Source organism: Leptidea sinapis, chromosome 25 (genome assembly GCF_905404315.1).
Source record: "Leptidea sinapis chromosome 25, ilLepSina1.1, whole genome shotgun sequence".
Taxonomy (NCBI): domain Eukaryota; kingdom Metazoa; phylum Arthropoda; class Insecta; order Lepidoptera; family Pieridae; genus Leptidea; species Leptidea sinapis.
The window spans coordinates 1742755-1757533 of NC_066289.1; the positions used below are offsets into that span (position 1 = coordinate 1742755).

Genomic DNA, 14779 nt, shown 5'->3' on the forward strand with positions numbered 1-14779 from the left:
TTTATATACAAGCTTGTCTGGTGGGCAACTCGCCCTCGCCGGAGAGGATTCTAACCGGGGCTTATCGCCCCTTGCAGCTGGTATCACTCGCCGGATACGGACAAGTCGCGCTGGGAGCAGCTACCTACTGCCTGAAGAATATTGCATTTATATATATTTCAGTTAATCCAATGGGTCAAGAAAATGCAGATGACATAGAGGGTATAACATTCAAAATTCTTGGCGATTTTGGAATTTGGCAATTTAAGTACAGTATTTTAATGTCTCTTTTGAAATTATCAATGGCTTGGTACCAATTAAGTATTATATTTCTCGCGCCACCGCAAAATTTTTGGTGTGCTCAACCCAGATCATGGAAGGGTACAGAAAAAGAATGGCGAGATATGTGTTCTCCCGTAAGTACAACACCAATTATGATTTTCGAGTAACACGCAGTAGTTTAGTAAAACGCATTGAGGAATCGGTTTTGCCTTACGTTCTTGAAGATTTTTGAAATAAGAGTAATAATTTAATAAAGGCATAATAATAACCCAATACATACCTACAAGTTCTGGGTGATAGTCGCATCTTTATGCATATTATATACTACTACCTACTAAAATGTTTAATTCAAGCACACTTATAATATATTCGAGACTTTTTCAGAAAATCGAAGAACATCCCTGCCTGATATTTGATCCAGACATTCTTATAAGTGTGCCCGAAATAGATAGATATCAAATACCATTAGTGCGATGTAAAGAATTTGTATATGATACAACAGTATTCACAAGAACAATAATATCTGATTGGGGCTTAGTATGCTCCAAGCATTGGTTGGTTCATGTATGTATTCTATTTGTACTGATAAAGTTTTAAAATTTTATCTTATGCTATCTGGGATCATACATGGATGCTGTCTTGCTAATAGGCGTAAATATAAATGCTTTGATGCTTCTACAACTTTACCTTCACTGAAGTGTAGTGTAACATGTTTAAATGATGACGATAATTCTAATATATAAAATCCTCATGTCGCGGTGTTTGTAGTTCGAAACGGCTTGACCGATTCTCATGAAATTTTGAGTGCATATTGGGTAGGTCTGCGAATCGGACAACATCTATTTTTCATCCCCCTAAAAGTTAAGGGTGGTCCACGCCAATTTTATTATTTTATTTAATTTTTTTGACAGTTTTTTTAATTATGTTTGATTATGAGTCAGCATTAAAAAAATATAAACAACTTCAAATTTTCACCCATCTACGATCAACAGTTACTTTTGTATCGCGATTTTAATATCGGGAATACAACGTTTGCTGGGTCAGCTAGTAATAATATAATCTTTTATGTTTCAGTTTACTCAAGCAATGATGATGTGGGGTACTGTGGTTGGCGGAATCGTATTTGGAGTACTGGCGGATAAATATGGAAGAAGGGGTCCTCTCCTAGCCGGCATAGTAGTTCAATGTGTTGCAAGCTATGCTACGTGCGTAGCTCCAGGATATTGGACCTTTTTAATAATTTGGTTTGCGTTAGCAGTGGCTTCAGGAGGAATAGGAATAATATCTTTTGTGCTGTGTATGGAGGTAATAATAGGTTCATTATTTTAAAGCAAAGATTCCACATTTCTAAGTGGTATAAGTAATATGTGTCTAGTCCTCAAAGCGATACTTAGTAGTTTATCAACCAAAATAACACATACAGATTAATAGCGCTAACATACCATGTACCTATATCATGTACATGTGATACTTGAAAAACACTATAATTTCTGTGTCCTTTTTTATATAAAGTTGCAACAATGTGAATAACTTATATAACACATATTTTATAGTTACATAATATAATATTCTACTTAGTTACAGGAGCTTGTTCTTCTTGGTGCAATAAGTTGCGTCTACCAAGAATCCCTCATGCTTAAGGAATATCTTCAAAAGACAATCAAACAATCAATAATACATCAGTTCCTACATTACAGATAGTCGGAGGAAAGTGGCGAACAGTAATACCTATTGTATACCAACTTCCGTTTGGCTTAGGAAGTTCAGCAATGGCTTTTTTAGCGTACTTCCTAAGGGACTGGAGACATCTAGAATTTGCTCTAGCTACTATATCTTCCTCTTATGTTGTGTATTATTCACTAATAGACGAATCTCCTCAATGGTTATTGGCGACCGGACAAGCACAGAGAGCTTACGGTAAATATAAGCATTTAATAAATAAGAACAACAATAAATTAAAATATTCAACAATCACGTACGGACCACAAATTTGCTCCATTTTGGAGTGAATTCGGCATTATCCCTTTGGACATCATATAATGTGTCCTTAAATATTCCTGGCGCTTCTTAAAACTTCTTACCAATGGACTTCTTGTAGCCTATTCCATAGAATTTCCCAAAATATAAGTTTTTTTTATTTGTCGATCCATAGTTTTTGTAATGCTTTAGTAATAATTATAACCAAATCCATTATGATGAGTAGATTTGTAGCATCATCATACGTATCTTCGACCTTTCATCGCACTTCACCAAGAATTGTTTGGTGAGTGACTCACGTGACGCCATATCCTACTAGCACGAGGTACACTGTACTATTTCTTATCATGTCGATCCGTAGGTATAAAGTGTAGCGGGTCAGGTCTACTATGTTTTTGGCAATTTTCATGCACCAGTCCCGCTTCCCCACCTCACGTAATATGACAGCGGAAATGTTTGTGTCTTGTGACTTGTTTTTTTTAACGTCACCAACTTTAACTAATAACACTTCTAAATCAACTGCGGTCATACGAATAAAATTGAAATATTGTTGACAATCTTCCAGTTGTATTTCACGTAATAAATTATGGTAAATACCAGCGTCACGTGTCCTAGAAATCCATTCTCGAACCCAAATTGATATTTTTTTCTTATTCAACAACAAAATTGTTAATGCAGCTACTACTACTACTACTACGCGGCACGATTTCACAGTATAGAATACAAAAAATTGGGATAGTTCCTATCGCGACACTCGTAAGCTCTCGTGTGTAAACACCTCCGCGATAAGTTGGCCTAAGAGACATGAGTGTACTGACTCGAGCATATTATCTGTGTATTAGTCGAAGGATTCCTCTCCACGCGTCTCGTTTCTTCCTCCCGTCATATTCTAGGGATGCCGCTATGACTATTGTCGAGGACAAACGCGTAACTTCACTTCAAAAAGTTTACACCAACTTTTACATCAGTTCATGACCACGGCTCAGTATCTCTTGACGGACATACATACTTTTACCTTGATTTAACTGACTTTTATTGATACTCTTTTACACAAATTATCTTGCACCAAACTAGGCATAGCCTGTACGATGAGTACAAGACAGCGATATGTTTAATACAATATACATAGGCTCATAAATATATATAAAAATCCATGACTCGGAAACAAACTCCATATTCAACATTATCAATACTTGCATTTACCGGGGTTCTACCATGGGACCTCTAGCTCAGAATGTAGGATCACTAACCACTGGGCTGGGTCGTCATGTTTAACGACAGAAACTGTACGAATTTGCAAAATGGTACAAATTTAAGAATAAAATTTTGCCCTTGATTATCTACACTCTTTTAGGTAATAGGTACTTATAATAGAAGTTTTCGCTGTCTCAGCTAAGTGTTTAAAAAAAATTTAACTCTTGTCATTGGCGTTGCTTCCTTCATGTTACGTACAAGACGTTTATGAATATCTTTGATACTGATACCTAATACATTAATTGATTGCGGATTAAGTACATACTGATACGCATTTTGTAACATGGACCTGAGTCAGCAATATATTTAGGTAAGGTAAGGTAGGCAATGTAGGTAAATCGAACAATTAACAACATAATTCATTATTTCAGAAATATTAGAAAGAGCTGCTCGGCAAAATAAAAGGGAAGAGTATTTCGAGAAATACAAACATATTATCGCCGTCAGCGGTAATAAAAAACAAAAAGCCCCCAGGTTTATGGCTCTAATGAAGACAAAAACAACAATTCTTTTATCGGCTAATTGGTAAGCAATCGTATCAAATTGTGTACACAAGATGATTCTCGTGTACCTATTCGATACAAATGAGAAACTATGGAAATATTTAGTGCAATTAATTGGTGGGAAGATTGTCCCGGAACGCCAGATCAGATTAATCAATACAAATTATAATAAAATCGTAACAACGTAAAAACGGTACATTGAATATTAAAAAAAAATACTTTTTGTGTGTTCTTCTCCAAACTATACCTCATATAAAAGAGTACTTTACAGATTTTTTGTCTGTAGATAGGAATTCCCAGGCAAAGGGTTACTTACACACCTTAGGTAAGTACTTACCTCATAAAATCCCGACAAGACTTCATAAAGAATATTTTTTTATGATATATGTATGCTTTCAGGTTTTGCACAGGCTTATCATTTTACACATTTTCGCAGTATCTTGGCTTAATAGGATCCAACATTTTTTTGACCGTATCGTTTAGTGGCCTGATTTCAATACCCGGCGGATTAATATGTATTTATGTGATTCTTAAAGTCGGAAGAAAAACCACAGTGGGAACGTTCCAAGTGGTGACCACCGCTTGTTTTATTATTTTATTGGTCATTCCAAAGGACAGTAGCGACAATGATTGGGCCAGATTGCTCGTAGCTGGTATTGGATTCGCAGGCTTAGCGGTAAGCAGGGTATTCTACCTAGTCAAGTGAAAATAGGGATCGATCACGGAAGGCTTACTATCAAAGTTTAATAGTATTCATCAACTTTCTTATTTTCTTACCTTAATTTCTGTAGTCGCAAAAAATATATCAAAGTTTTTTTAGACATTTTATAGTGTACATATGTAGCGTTGCATGTCACCGTGGTATCAACTGCTAAAATGGTAGGTACACGGATTTTATGATTAAGTTTTAAATGTTTATATACATCGATACCGTTTAATAAAGGTTATATCGGAAAGCTTACTTTTTACTGAGAAGAAAAGATGATTCGAGTAAGGGGTTCATGTGATGGTGAGTGATATGCGCTGCCCATTACAATGCAGTGCCGCTTATTTCGTTTCGAGAAAAACTTTAAAGTATGAGCGGCAACGCAAATGCGCTCGTCACCTTAGTCAAAAAATGTTTAGTCTAATTAGTGCAGTAATTTCAATATCTACGGCGCCGAAAAAGTGCCTCTGTGGTACGCATAGCCGGCATCCTGTGCTAATAACCCTCCCACTAGTATTCTTCTAACGCATATTTAGCAACTTGGGCCCGCTTGCCTGTCAAACGAACTATCGTAAGTTCGTGACACCTGTTTACTCTTCGGTCAATCTTGATAATGCGTGAATAGTCCACTCTATATTATGTTATTATAGTATGTATATCCGTTAACACAGCGCCCGGTGTATTCTATAATTATTCTGGCCTGATGGTAAGTGATGATCGCAGCTTATCTCCTACTCTATTGTAACACCAGAGGAATCACAAGAGCATTACCGACCTTAGAAAACGTCGAATAACCGTACATATGAATTAATGAACGAAAACACTTAGGTATGTGGCGGGCCGAGGACCGAATCGGGGACTCCGTGGTGAGAGTCAAGTGTTCACTCTATTGCGCCACCGACACTTTTTTAACTTATGGCACAAATCCTGAACTAATTGACCGAATTTAAGTTTTTTCAATTGAAATACTTTTCAGGGTAGCGTTCCAGCGCTCTACCTATATTCTGGCGAGTTATTCCCAACAAGGGTTCGAAATGTTGGTGTAGGTGGGGTTACAACTTTTGCTCGAGTCGCCTCAATGGTCGCGCCCATTGTAGTTGGCCTGGATGAAGTTATGGCTGATTTACCCTTGATATTGTTGGCTGTTATTTCTCTACTACAACTAGTGATGCTATTTCCACTCCCAGAGACAAGAAATCAGTTGTTATCAAATTAAACAGCTAGTAATGGGTATGTCGAATCATTATTGTGTGTTTAATTGTAGCAATAGTGGTATTAGGTTCATCACAATATATATCTAGAGGATTATTAAGTGAAAATTTTATACTCACACACGCAAAAGAGTGTTTAAGGCAGATTAATTTTATATTGATTGTGATGGCTAGTCAGAATATACCTATTAAGGTATAACAAGACCAAAATATAAATATATTATTTCTGCAAGTCTTACGTCGGGCTAAGTATCTCCGAGTCTACACGTACCACATTGGGCACACACAACTCCATGTTCCTATGCGAGTGTGTCGTCATCAACGTAGGTATCCGCTCTTTACAAGGAAGGTAAGCACATGGTGGAGCGCAGTTAGCGCTAATTAGTAACCAAAATCATAATAACTTTATTCATTTAGGTCAAAAAATGAATAAAGTTATTGTGAAAGTGGTGGTAAATGTTAAAAATTTATAAATTTTTACTATTTACCTGGAAATGTTGAGCTTCACGGAGAAGAGGAGGCAAAAATCAGACAAAGTGGCAATTTAGATGCAACGATAACATTCAAACGTAATTAAACCTACTTACTACTTAGCATAATAGCCTAAGTACCTATAACAAATGAAAATTTCATAATATTGATAACCACATAATTATTATATAAAAATAAACAATTTATTACCACTTTTAAAGTAGATCTTACCTTTCAGCGTTTTTAGTAAGCTTAAAAAAAGTTACATTCGGATCGCAATCAGTGTTTAAGCACAGTGTTTTTTTTTCATGTTTCTCGTGACTTCCTTCTAGTGATGAAGAAAGCTCGCACGTGCCTTACTGCTCGCTCGTGAGCACTCTGCACTCGTAAATCCCCACTAGATAGACGCCTCTTACTTTTCGATACCTATTACCTACACGAGGCGTGAGACACGCCTGCATAAAGCACAGAGTGGGCAATCTAACGGTACATAACTACAGCGTTAAATAAATTGTTACACGCAAGGAAGGCGTACCAAACACCCCTAAGATCAGAGGCTGTTTGAATAAAGGCGAAAGTCATGTAATCATGGCTGGAAAATTAGAGGCCAAAGAATATTGTTTTACACAAATTAAATTTGAAAACAAAATTTATGAACGATGCGGGACTTGAACCCGCGACCTCTCGTGTTCTATGCGAGCGCTCTTTCCACTGAGCCAACCGTTCGAGTGACGAATCATTGATAAATCTTGTGTGTCTTGCTCTACTCTTAGGATCTACTTTATAGTTGACAGCCTGCTCAACCTCAATATTTGTATATTGAGAAATTGACTTCAGATGTTGCCCTTTCAAATCGAAGTGGCAGTGCCTACATTCTCAGATGACACGTCAATTCTATCTCGTAGTATGTCCTAAAGAAGCGTCCATTATTCTCCAACACAGCCTAAATCAAATTGAAAAGTGGCTGTCTAAGTGATGAATAAATGTCAGTCCAAGTAACATTCAGCCTAAGGAGAGACGACTACCCCCCGTCATCCTCTGGAATAGTCAATTCCTCCAGAACAACTATGTAAAATACTTGAGAATGCATTTGAACTGTCCCTTAACACGGAGAAAACAGATACAGACTAAGAGGGATGAAATAAATATTAAATACAATAGTTTATATCAGATGTTGGGATGGAACTCCAGACTGTCACTGAAAAATAAGTTCGTTTTAAAGTTGCTTATATATAAGACCATCTTGAGGCCAATATAGATCTATGGTATTCAACTGTGGGAGTCAGCAAGTGACTCCAATATCAGTATAATACAAAGATGTCAGATGCCTTGTACTTTCCCCGGGTCTTAAAAAGAATAGGGGAGTCCCAGGCCCATGGGTGTCGTAAGAGGCGACTAAGGGCTTTTTAGAAGTGGAAGAGTCACGCTGCCGTCTTTTGACGTCAGCACAATCGGGCCAGACTCGTCCGGGTTAATTACCACACTCGCACGGAATACCGGCGTGAAGTAGCGGCCTAGTGCCGCTATGTTTCGCATGGGTTAGTCTCGAGGAGCGGTGGCCATCCCCCCCCTCCCTTTCCCCAAGAAAGATTATGAAAGCGGTCCTTAAAGAGATAGTACCCCAGGACGGTACCGGCTCTACCAGAGTCGGAGAATCCCTCCCCGAGCAATCTAGCTCGGGCTGCCCTTTGTATTCTGGGGATGGCACAGAACCGCGCAAGACCAAGGAAAAACGAGGCAGTAACATCACGGCACCCCGCTCCACACTCAACGTGGACTTTTGCAATATCAGGGGAATTAACTCCAACTTAAACGCCGTCCACCACCACCTTGAGACGGCGATGCCGGCCTTGTGTTTCCTTCGTGTACGCAGATATCTCGGCCTAGTGATACGTCATATTTAACGTACCCCGGGTACAAAATTGAGCACATTTTTTTTTCTCATGGCGGGGTATTTGTGTACGTTAGGGAGGATATCTGCTGTCGCCGTCTCGGCAATTTTGAGGGTAGGGACCTGTCCACTCTTTGGCTCCGCGTAGATTTAGAGGACCGCGTCCGCATCTATGCGTGTGTCTACAGGTCCCATAGTGGTAACGCAGAAACCGATCATCTCATGGGCTGCGTTCAAGCGGCAATTGACGACGTGCTTGCACAGATCCCCTCCGCTGAAATCGTAGTCTTGGGTGATTTCAACGGGCACAATACCGAATAGCTTGGATCACGTACCACAGACTACGCAGGGCGATCAGTGCTTAATTTTGCATTGGCATATGGTCTGTCCCAATTGGTTCAGTCGCCAACGCGGCTCCCGGATGTGGATAGCCCCATGCCGTCCTTATTAAATCTTCTGCTGACTACACATCCCGATGGTTACCAGGTCTTTGTCGACGCCCCTCACGGAACGTCCTACCATTGCCTGGTCAGGAGTGTAGTGCCTATCCGACGCCCACGTCGCAGACCACCAGCGCCCCGCCGCGTTTAGCACTACAAGTCAGCAGATTGGGATAGGATGCGTTCCTTTTTTGCATGCTACCCTTGGGCCAGGGTTTGTTTCCCTTCGGATGATCCTAGTGCCTGCACCGTTGCAGTAGCCGATGTGATACTACAGGGCATGGATATTTTTATACCAAGCTCTGTAGTACTGAACGGTGGCAGATCACAGCCCTGGTTTGATGCGTCAGTTAAAGCAGCATCTGACTGCAAAAAACCAAAGTGGGTTGCGGCGCTGGGCACAAAAGATCCGAACTGCATAGTTTTTAAGAGGAAATACAACCGTGCCTCCAGATTTTTTAAGCGGCAAATCGCCCGTGCAAAGTCAAAACACGTCTTCAAAATCGGCGAGCAGCTTTCCAGTTACCCGACTGGAACACGCAAGTTCTGGTCGTTGTCGAAAGCTGCTCTTAGTAACTTCAGCCAGCCGTCTATGCCGCCGTTGCACATGAGGAATAACACCCTGGCCCATACGGTAAAAGAGAAAGCCGATCTCCTGTGCGCTCTTTTCGCCTCCAACCCGACTCTTGACGACAACGGAAAAACACCGCCGACCATGCCGCGGTGTCAGAGCTCTATGCCTGAAGTACAGTTCAGACAGAAAACTGTTAGGCGAGCTCTGTTTTCGTTGGACGTCAGGAAGTCGAGCGGGCCGAATGGCATTTCTCCAATCGTGCTTAGAACGTGTGCCCCTGAGTTGACGCCGGTGCTAACGCGTTTATTCCGGCACTCTTATTCCAAAGGCGTAGTCCCTGACTCATGGAAGTCAGCCCTTGTCCATCCGATCCAAAAAAAAGGAGACAGTTCGGATCCGGCAAACTACAGGCCGATTGCTATTACCTCCCTGCTCTCCAAAATCATGGAGAGCATAATAAGCCGTCAGCTCTTGGTATACCTAGAGGGTCACCAGTTGATCAACGACCGACAATACGGCTTTCGCCATGGTCGGTCGGCAGTTGATCTTCTGATATACCTAACACATAGATGGGCTGCGGCTATTGCAAAGGCCTTTGATCGTGTATGGCACAAGGCGCTCCTCTCAAAACTTCCATCATTTGGGCTTCTCGAGAGCTTGTCTAAGTGGACCTCCAGCTTCCTCACTGGGCGCAGCTTCCTCATTGCTCGAACCCGAAGCCCGTGAATGCTGGAGTGCCCCAAGGCTGTGTGCTATCTCCTACGCTGTTTCTTCTGCATATCAATGATATGTTGGACACCTCCAACATTCATTGCTATGTAGACGACAGCACTGGTGATGACACGGGCCATGCAGGTCTCTCTCGGGAAATCGTCGACCAGTGCCGGGAGAAACTTGTGTCTTTTATCGTGTCCTCTCTTGAGAAGGTCGCGGAATGGGGTAAATTGAACCTTGTCCAATTTAACCCACAGAAGACTCAAGTTTGCGCGTTTACCACTAAAAAAACCCCATTTGTCGTATCACCGCTCTTCGACAACACTTCCCTTAAAGCCTCGCCTAGTATCGGAATACTGGGTCTCGAAATCTCGAGCGATTGCCAATTTCGTGGCCATCTAGAGGGCAATCCAAATTGGCTTCAAAGAAACCTGGCATCACTAATAGAGCACGGCAATACATCAAGCCGGCCCACATTCTAGCGCTGTATAAAGCGCAGGTCCGGCCACACATGGAGTATTGCTGTCATCTCTGGTCTGGCGCACCCCAGTATCAGCTCGATCCATTTGACCACGTTCAACGCAGAGCAGCTCGAATTGTCGTGGACCCAGTGCTCTGTGAACGGCTGGATCACTTGGCGTTGCGTAGAGACGTCGCTTCATTGTGTGTCTTCTACCGCATTTATCACGGGGAGTGTTCCGAAGAGCTGTTTAAACTGATTCCTGCCGCCGAATTCCACCTTCGCACGACACGCCACAAGTTAGGTTATCATCCTCACCATCTGGATGTGTAGCGGTCCTCCACAGTGCGGTATTCAAGGAGCTTTCTTCCACGTACTACAAAGCTGTGGAATGAACTTCCTTGTGCGGTGTTTCCAGGACGATACGACGTGGATACCTTCAAAAAAAGCGCGCACACCTTCCATAAAGGCCGGCAACACTCCTCTGTGATTCCTCTGGTGTTGCAAGAGATTGTGGGCGGCTGTGATCACTTAACAACAGGTGACCCGTATACTTGTTTGTCCTCCTATTCCATAAAAAAAAATGTCAGAACTACATCCTGAAACAAATCTCAAATGACCATGGTTTGTAAGAGTTACTGAAATCCATAGAAACCTAAATATTAACACAGTAAGAGAGGAAATAAGGAACACCAAAATTAAATACAAAAATAAACTGATGGCCCACCCAAACCAACTTGCTGTGCAATTAACTTTTCATGAGGCAATGCTCAGGCTGAAAAGACTGCATATACTAGACAGCCATGATTATAGAGAAAATAAATATAGAGAAATTTCTTATGAGGAATTTGATCGCTTATAATCTCAGAACCCATCTGGTCAGTCTCTCGACTGATTGCAAGGTAAAATTATATCAAAAAATTATCAATACAATGTTTAGAAACATAACATACACACTACACTGAAGCATTGGTGGCACAATAGGTAGAACTGTTGACTCTCACCATGGAGACCCTGGTTCGATCCTCACCCACCACATACCTGTGTCTTTTTTATTTTTGAATTCATATGTATGTTTAGTCTACACTACACTTTATTAGGTTAGCAATACTCTTGTGATTATAAAAGAGTGTGTTACAAGAGAGTATGTGCTGCGGTGACCAATCATTACTCTTCCATAAAAAAACATTCTTTAAATCTACAATAAAAACAAATATATATAAATTACTTTATTTATAGAAAAAGAGAATTACTAAATGCACAAATAAGAGAATACATATTATTATTAAACTAATTTACACAAAATTGGTGTACACAAAAAGCAAATTTACACAAAAAGGTGTACCTGAATATATTATATGAAATGTAAATCTTATTAATAACATTGTACTGTAGTATGGAGACATTACATCTATAAACACTGAATAAAATTATTGTACTAAATATTTAATACAGTTAATAGTAGTAGTTAATTATTACTAGTCTTGCTTACTACTTGAAGTTTGTTTTCTTATATTTTCAATCCTATGTAAAAGTGTCGGATGTGAATGATACCAGGCAGAATATAACTTGTCATAAATGGGATAGTCTAAGTTATCTTTACCTAACTTGATTAAGGAAGATCTTAACTCATTTGCATAATCAAGACCAACTGCAAAGTTATCAGCTTCAAATTCAAATTTCCTTGATAAAGCAGTAGCAAAAAATGACAGCATAGAATTGTATGGAGCAAGAATTAATTGCATTACAACTATTAGGCCAATAATTATAGGTTCCTGGCCTGATGGGAAACCAAGAGTTGTGTATAACAAGGAATTTTTAAAGAGGAACCCAAATGCAGAAAACAGGAGAAACAAGTTCACTTCAGTTAGAACTATTGACTTGTAAATATGGCTACACTTCCAGTGACCCAATTCATGAGCCAATACACCCAAAATCTCATTTTCAGAACAACCAGTTGTAACATTCTTCACTTCATCATGTTTCTCAAGTAATGTATCAAATAAAACAATTCTTTTGGCACCAAAAAGCCCACTGAAATATGCATTGCTATGAGCAGACCTTTTGGAACCCTCAACTATATATACTTGAGAAAGTGGGAATGATAGCTTTGAAGCCAGATTTTCGATTCCCTTCCTCAAGGAGCCATCTGGTAAAGGTACAAACTTATCAAATAATGGTGCAATAACTGTGGGGTAAATTGTTAACAATATTAGAGATATAACTGTGGTGAACAACCAAAGCCAGACAATAAACATATTTCCACCAAGCATTATTATATAAATGGCTATAGAAATAATAGGTAATGTTATGACTAGACTGAGTGCGAGAGACTTTACTTGATCTTTTAAAAAGAATCCTACAGTTTGCTTGTTAAATCCATGCTTCTCTTCCAGGACAAATGTTGCGTATACTGTGAATGGCATGTTCACAACAAAATTAAACAATGTCACCAATGCCATAAAAATACAACTCACAATAATTTCTTGATCAGGTCTAATATTGAATAGACCTCCAATGTTTTCAGATTTCTGCCATGCCGTAAAGATCCATTTATTGTAAAGAATCACAGTTGTCATAGCTATACTGTAGAATTCCTTAACAATTTTAAATTGAGATTTATCAATTCCATATATACGAGCTTTTTTAAATGAATCTTCAGTCAACATATCTTTTAAATCGTCTGGTATTTTGTTATTAGTTTTGTAGATTTTAAGCTGAAATCAAAGTTTATAATTGAGTAAAAATAAATCAATAGCGGGATCTGTGTTCAGTGTTTCTATAAAGCAGGGTTATGTATCCAATCTGTGTTTTTCATTGAAATATAAGAAAATTAACTTATTATTCTTTGAACATAATATTTGATATTGTGTGAGAAGTGTAATTTTAATAAACTTCACTGATTCATTAAAATGCGTGAAAACTGCAACACATACCTGCCGCAAAGATAAATAAAGTTCCCACAAATATTCTGCCCATATGAAAACCAAAATAATAAGCAGCAGTAATTCTTCATTGAAAACCATTATAAGGGCGGTTTCTAATTAAAATAATACAACAAAAATGATCCTACAACTTATATAGCAGAATTTAAAAATCCAACGCCTCAAATTGGTAATCGCCAATCGGTATAGGTACCAGTGCTTGGTAGGTCTAGGTACCTACTTGTAGCTATTTCTATTTGTCATTGTCAATGTCAGTGATATCTAAAACAACAAAGAGTATAAATGTATTTATTTAATTTATATGAATCCTGATCGACACATAATATTATAATATATCTTTATAAGGTATGCACCTAGTTAAAATTACAATAATATATGTATAAAGTCAAATAATATAATACAATAATTTAAAAATTTAATAAATTAAAATACAATTCTGTATTCAGGTCTATTTATTTCCCATTAGCCTCCTGGTGCGCTGAACGCCAATGCTTGTGAATTGAGCTATCCAGATACCCGGCCAGTGTGCTCAGGATCCCATTTCTCGCAATCGGCTCCAGAATGTTGCAATAAGCGATCTCATGATCGCAAAAAAATCCGGTACTCTGGCCTCGGCGTACATGGCCGACGCGCTACAGTACTGAGGCTACTTCATCAGGATACGATACGCATCATTGTATTGCACCCTGATGTTGTTGATGGCACGCCTGGTGTATTTCGCCCAAAGTTGACATGTATAGAAGCTTAGACAGTATGCTCTAAACAGCGTCACCTTCACTAGGTCAGTACACTTAGCAAAGCGACACGACAGCAGGCCATATTACACCTAACATACAAAGCACGTCGCTCCCATTCAATATCTTCGTCATCCTTGAGGTACTCAGTCACAATGTGACCGAGATATCTTAACCGCTCAATCATCTCGAGTTTCTCTCTATCCAAGAAAACATTGGGGATCGTCTCCGGGCCTCTGCCTGAACGGAACACCATCGCAACTGTCTTCTTGACGTATATTTTAAGCCGTGTTCTGCGGCATAGCGCTTGCAGATCGCTAACAGTTTACGGAGACCCCTGATTGAGGGACTCAGAAGCACCTTGTCATACGCGTAGCTAAAGTTATTCATACACGTGGAGCCGACCCTGGTGCCTCCCAGTTCCGCAATCAGGTCATTCACGTACAGGCTAAAAAGCTCGGGAGAGGTCAAACCTCCTTGGCGCACGCCGCATTCTAGCCTATATTCGCTGAAGGTCACGTCAACCCATCTTACACTGTTTGTTTGGTTTCCGTACCAAAATCCCAACGAATTCACCGTTTGCGTTGCTACATTCGAGGCGCGTAATTATTGCCACAGTAAATTGTAATTTACGAGGT

General features: G+C 39.7%; 2 protein-coding genes across 2 annotated transcripts in view; both read right to left on the reverse strand.

The window, feature by feature from the left end:
* The window catches only part of LOC126972229 (polycomb protein Scm), a 324514-nt gene that overhangs the window by 71645 nt on the left and 238090 nt on the right, over positions 1-14779 (reverse strand). The gene's annotated exons all lie outside the window — the stretch shown is intronic.
* Positions 11679-13630, reverse strand: LOC126972227 (CAAX prenyl protease 1 homolog). Its single transcript, XM_050818870.1, has 2 exons — positions 13399-13630; positions 11679-13179 (listed from the first exon to the last, which is right to left on the reverse strand). Exons 1-2 carry the CDS (start codon positions 13486-13488, stop codon positions 11941-11943), a joined length of 1329 nt encoding a protein of 442 aa, XP_050674827.1. The 5' UTR covers positions 13489-13630; the 3' UTR covers positions 11679-11940.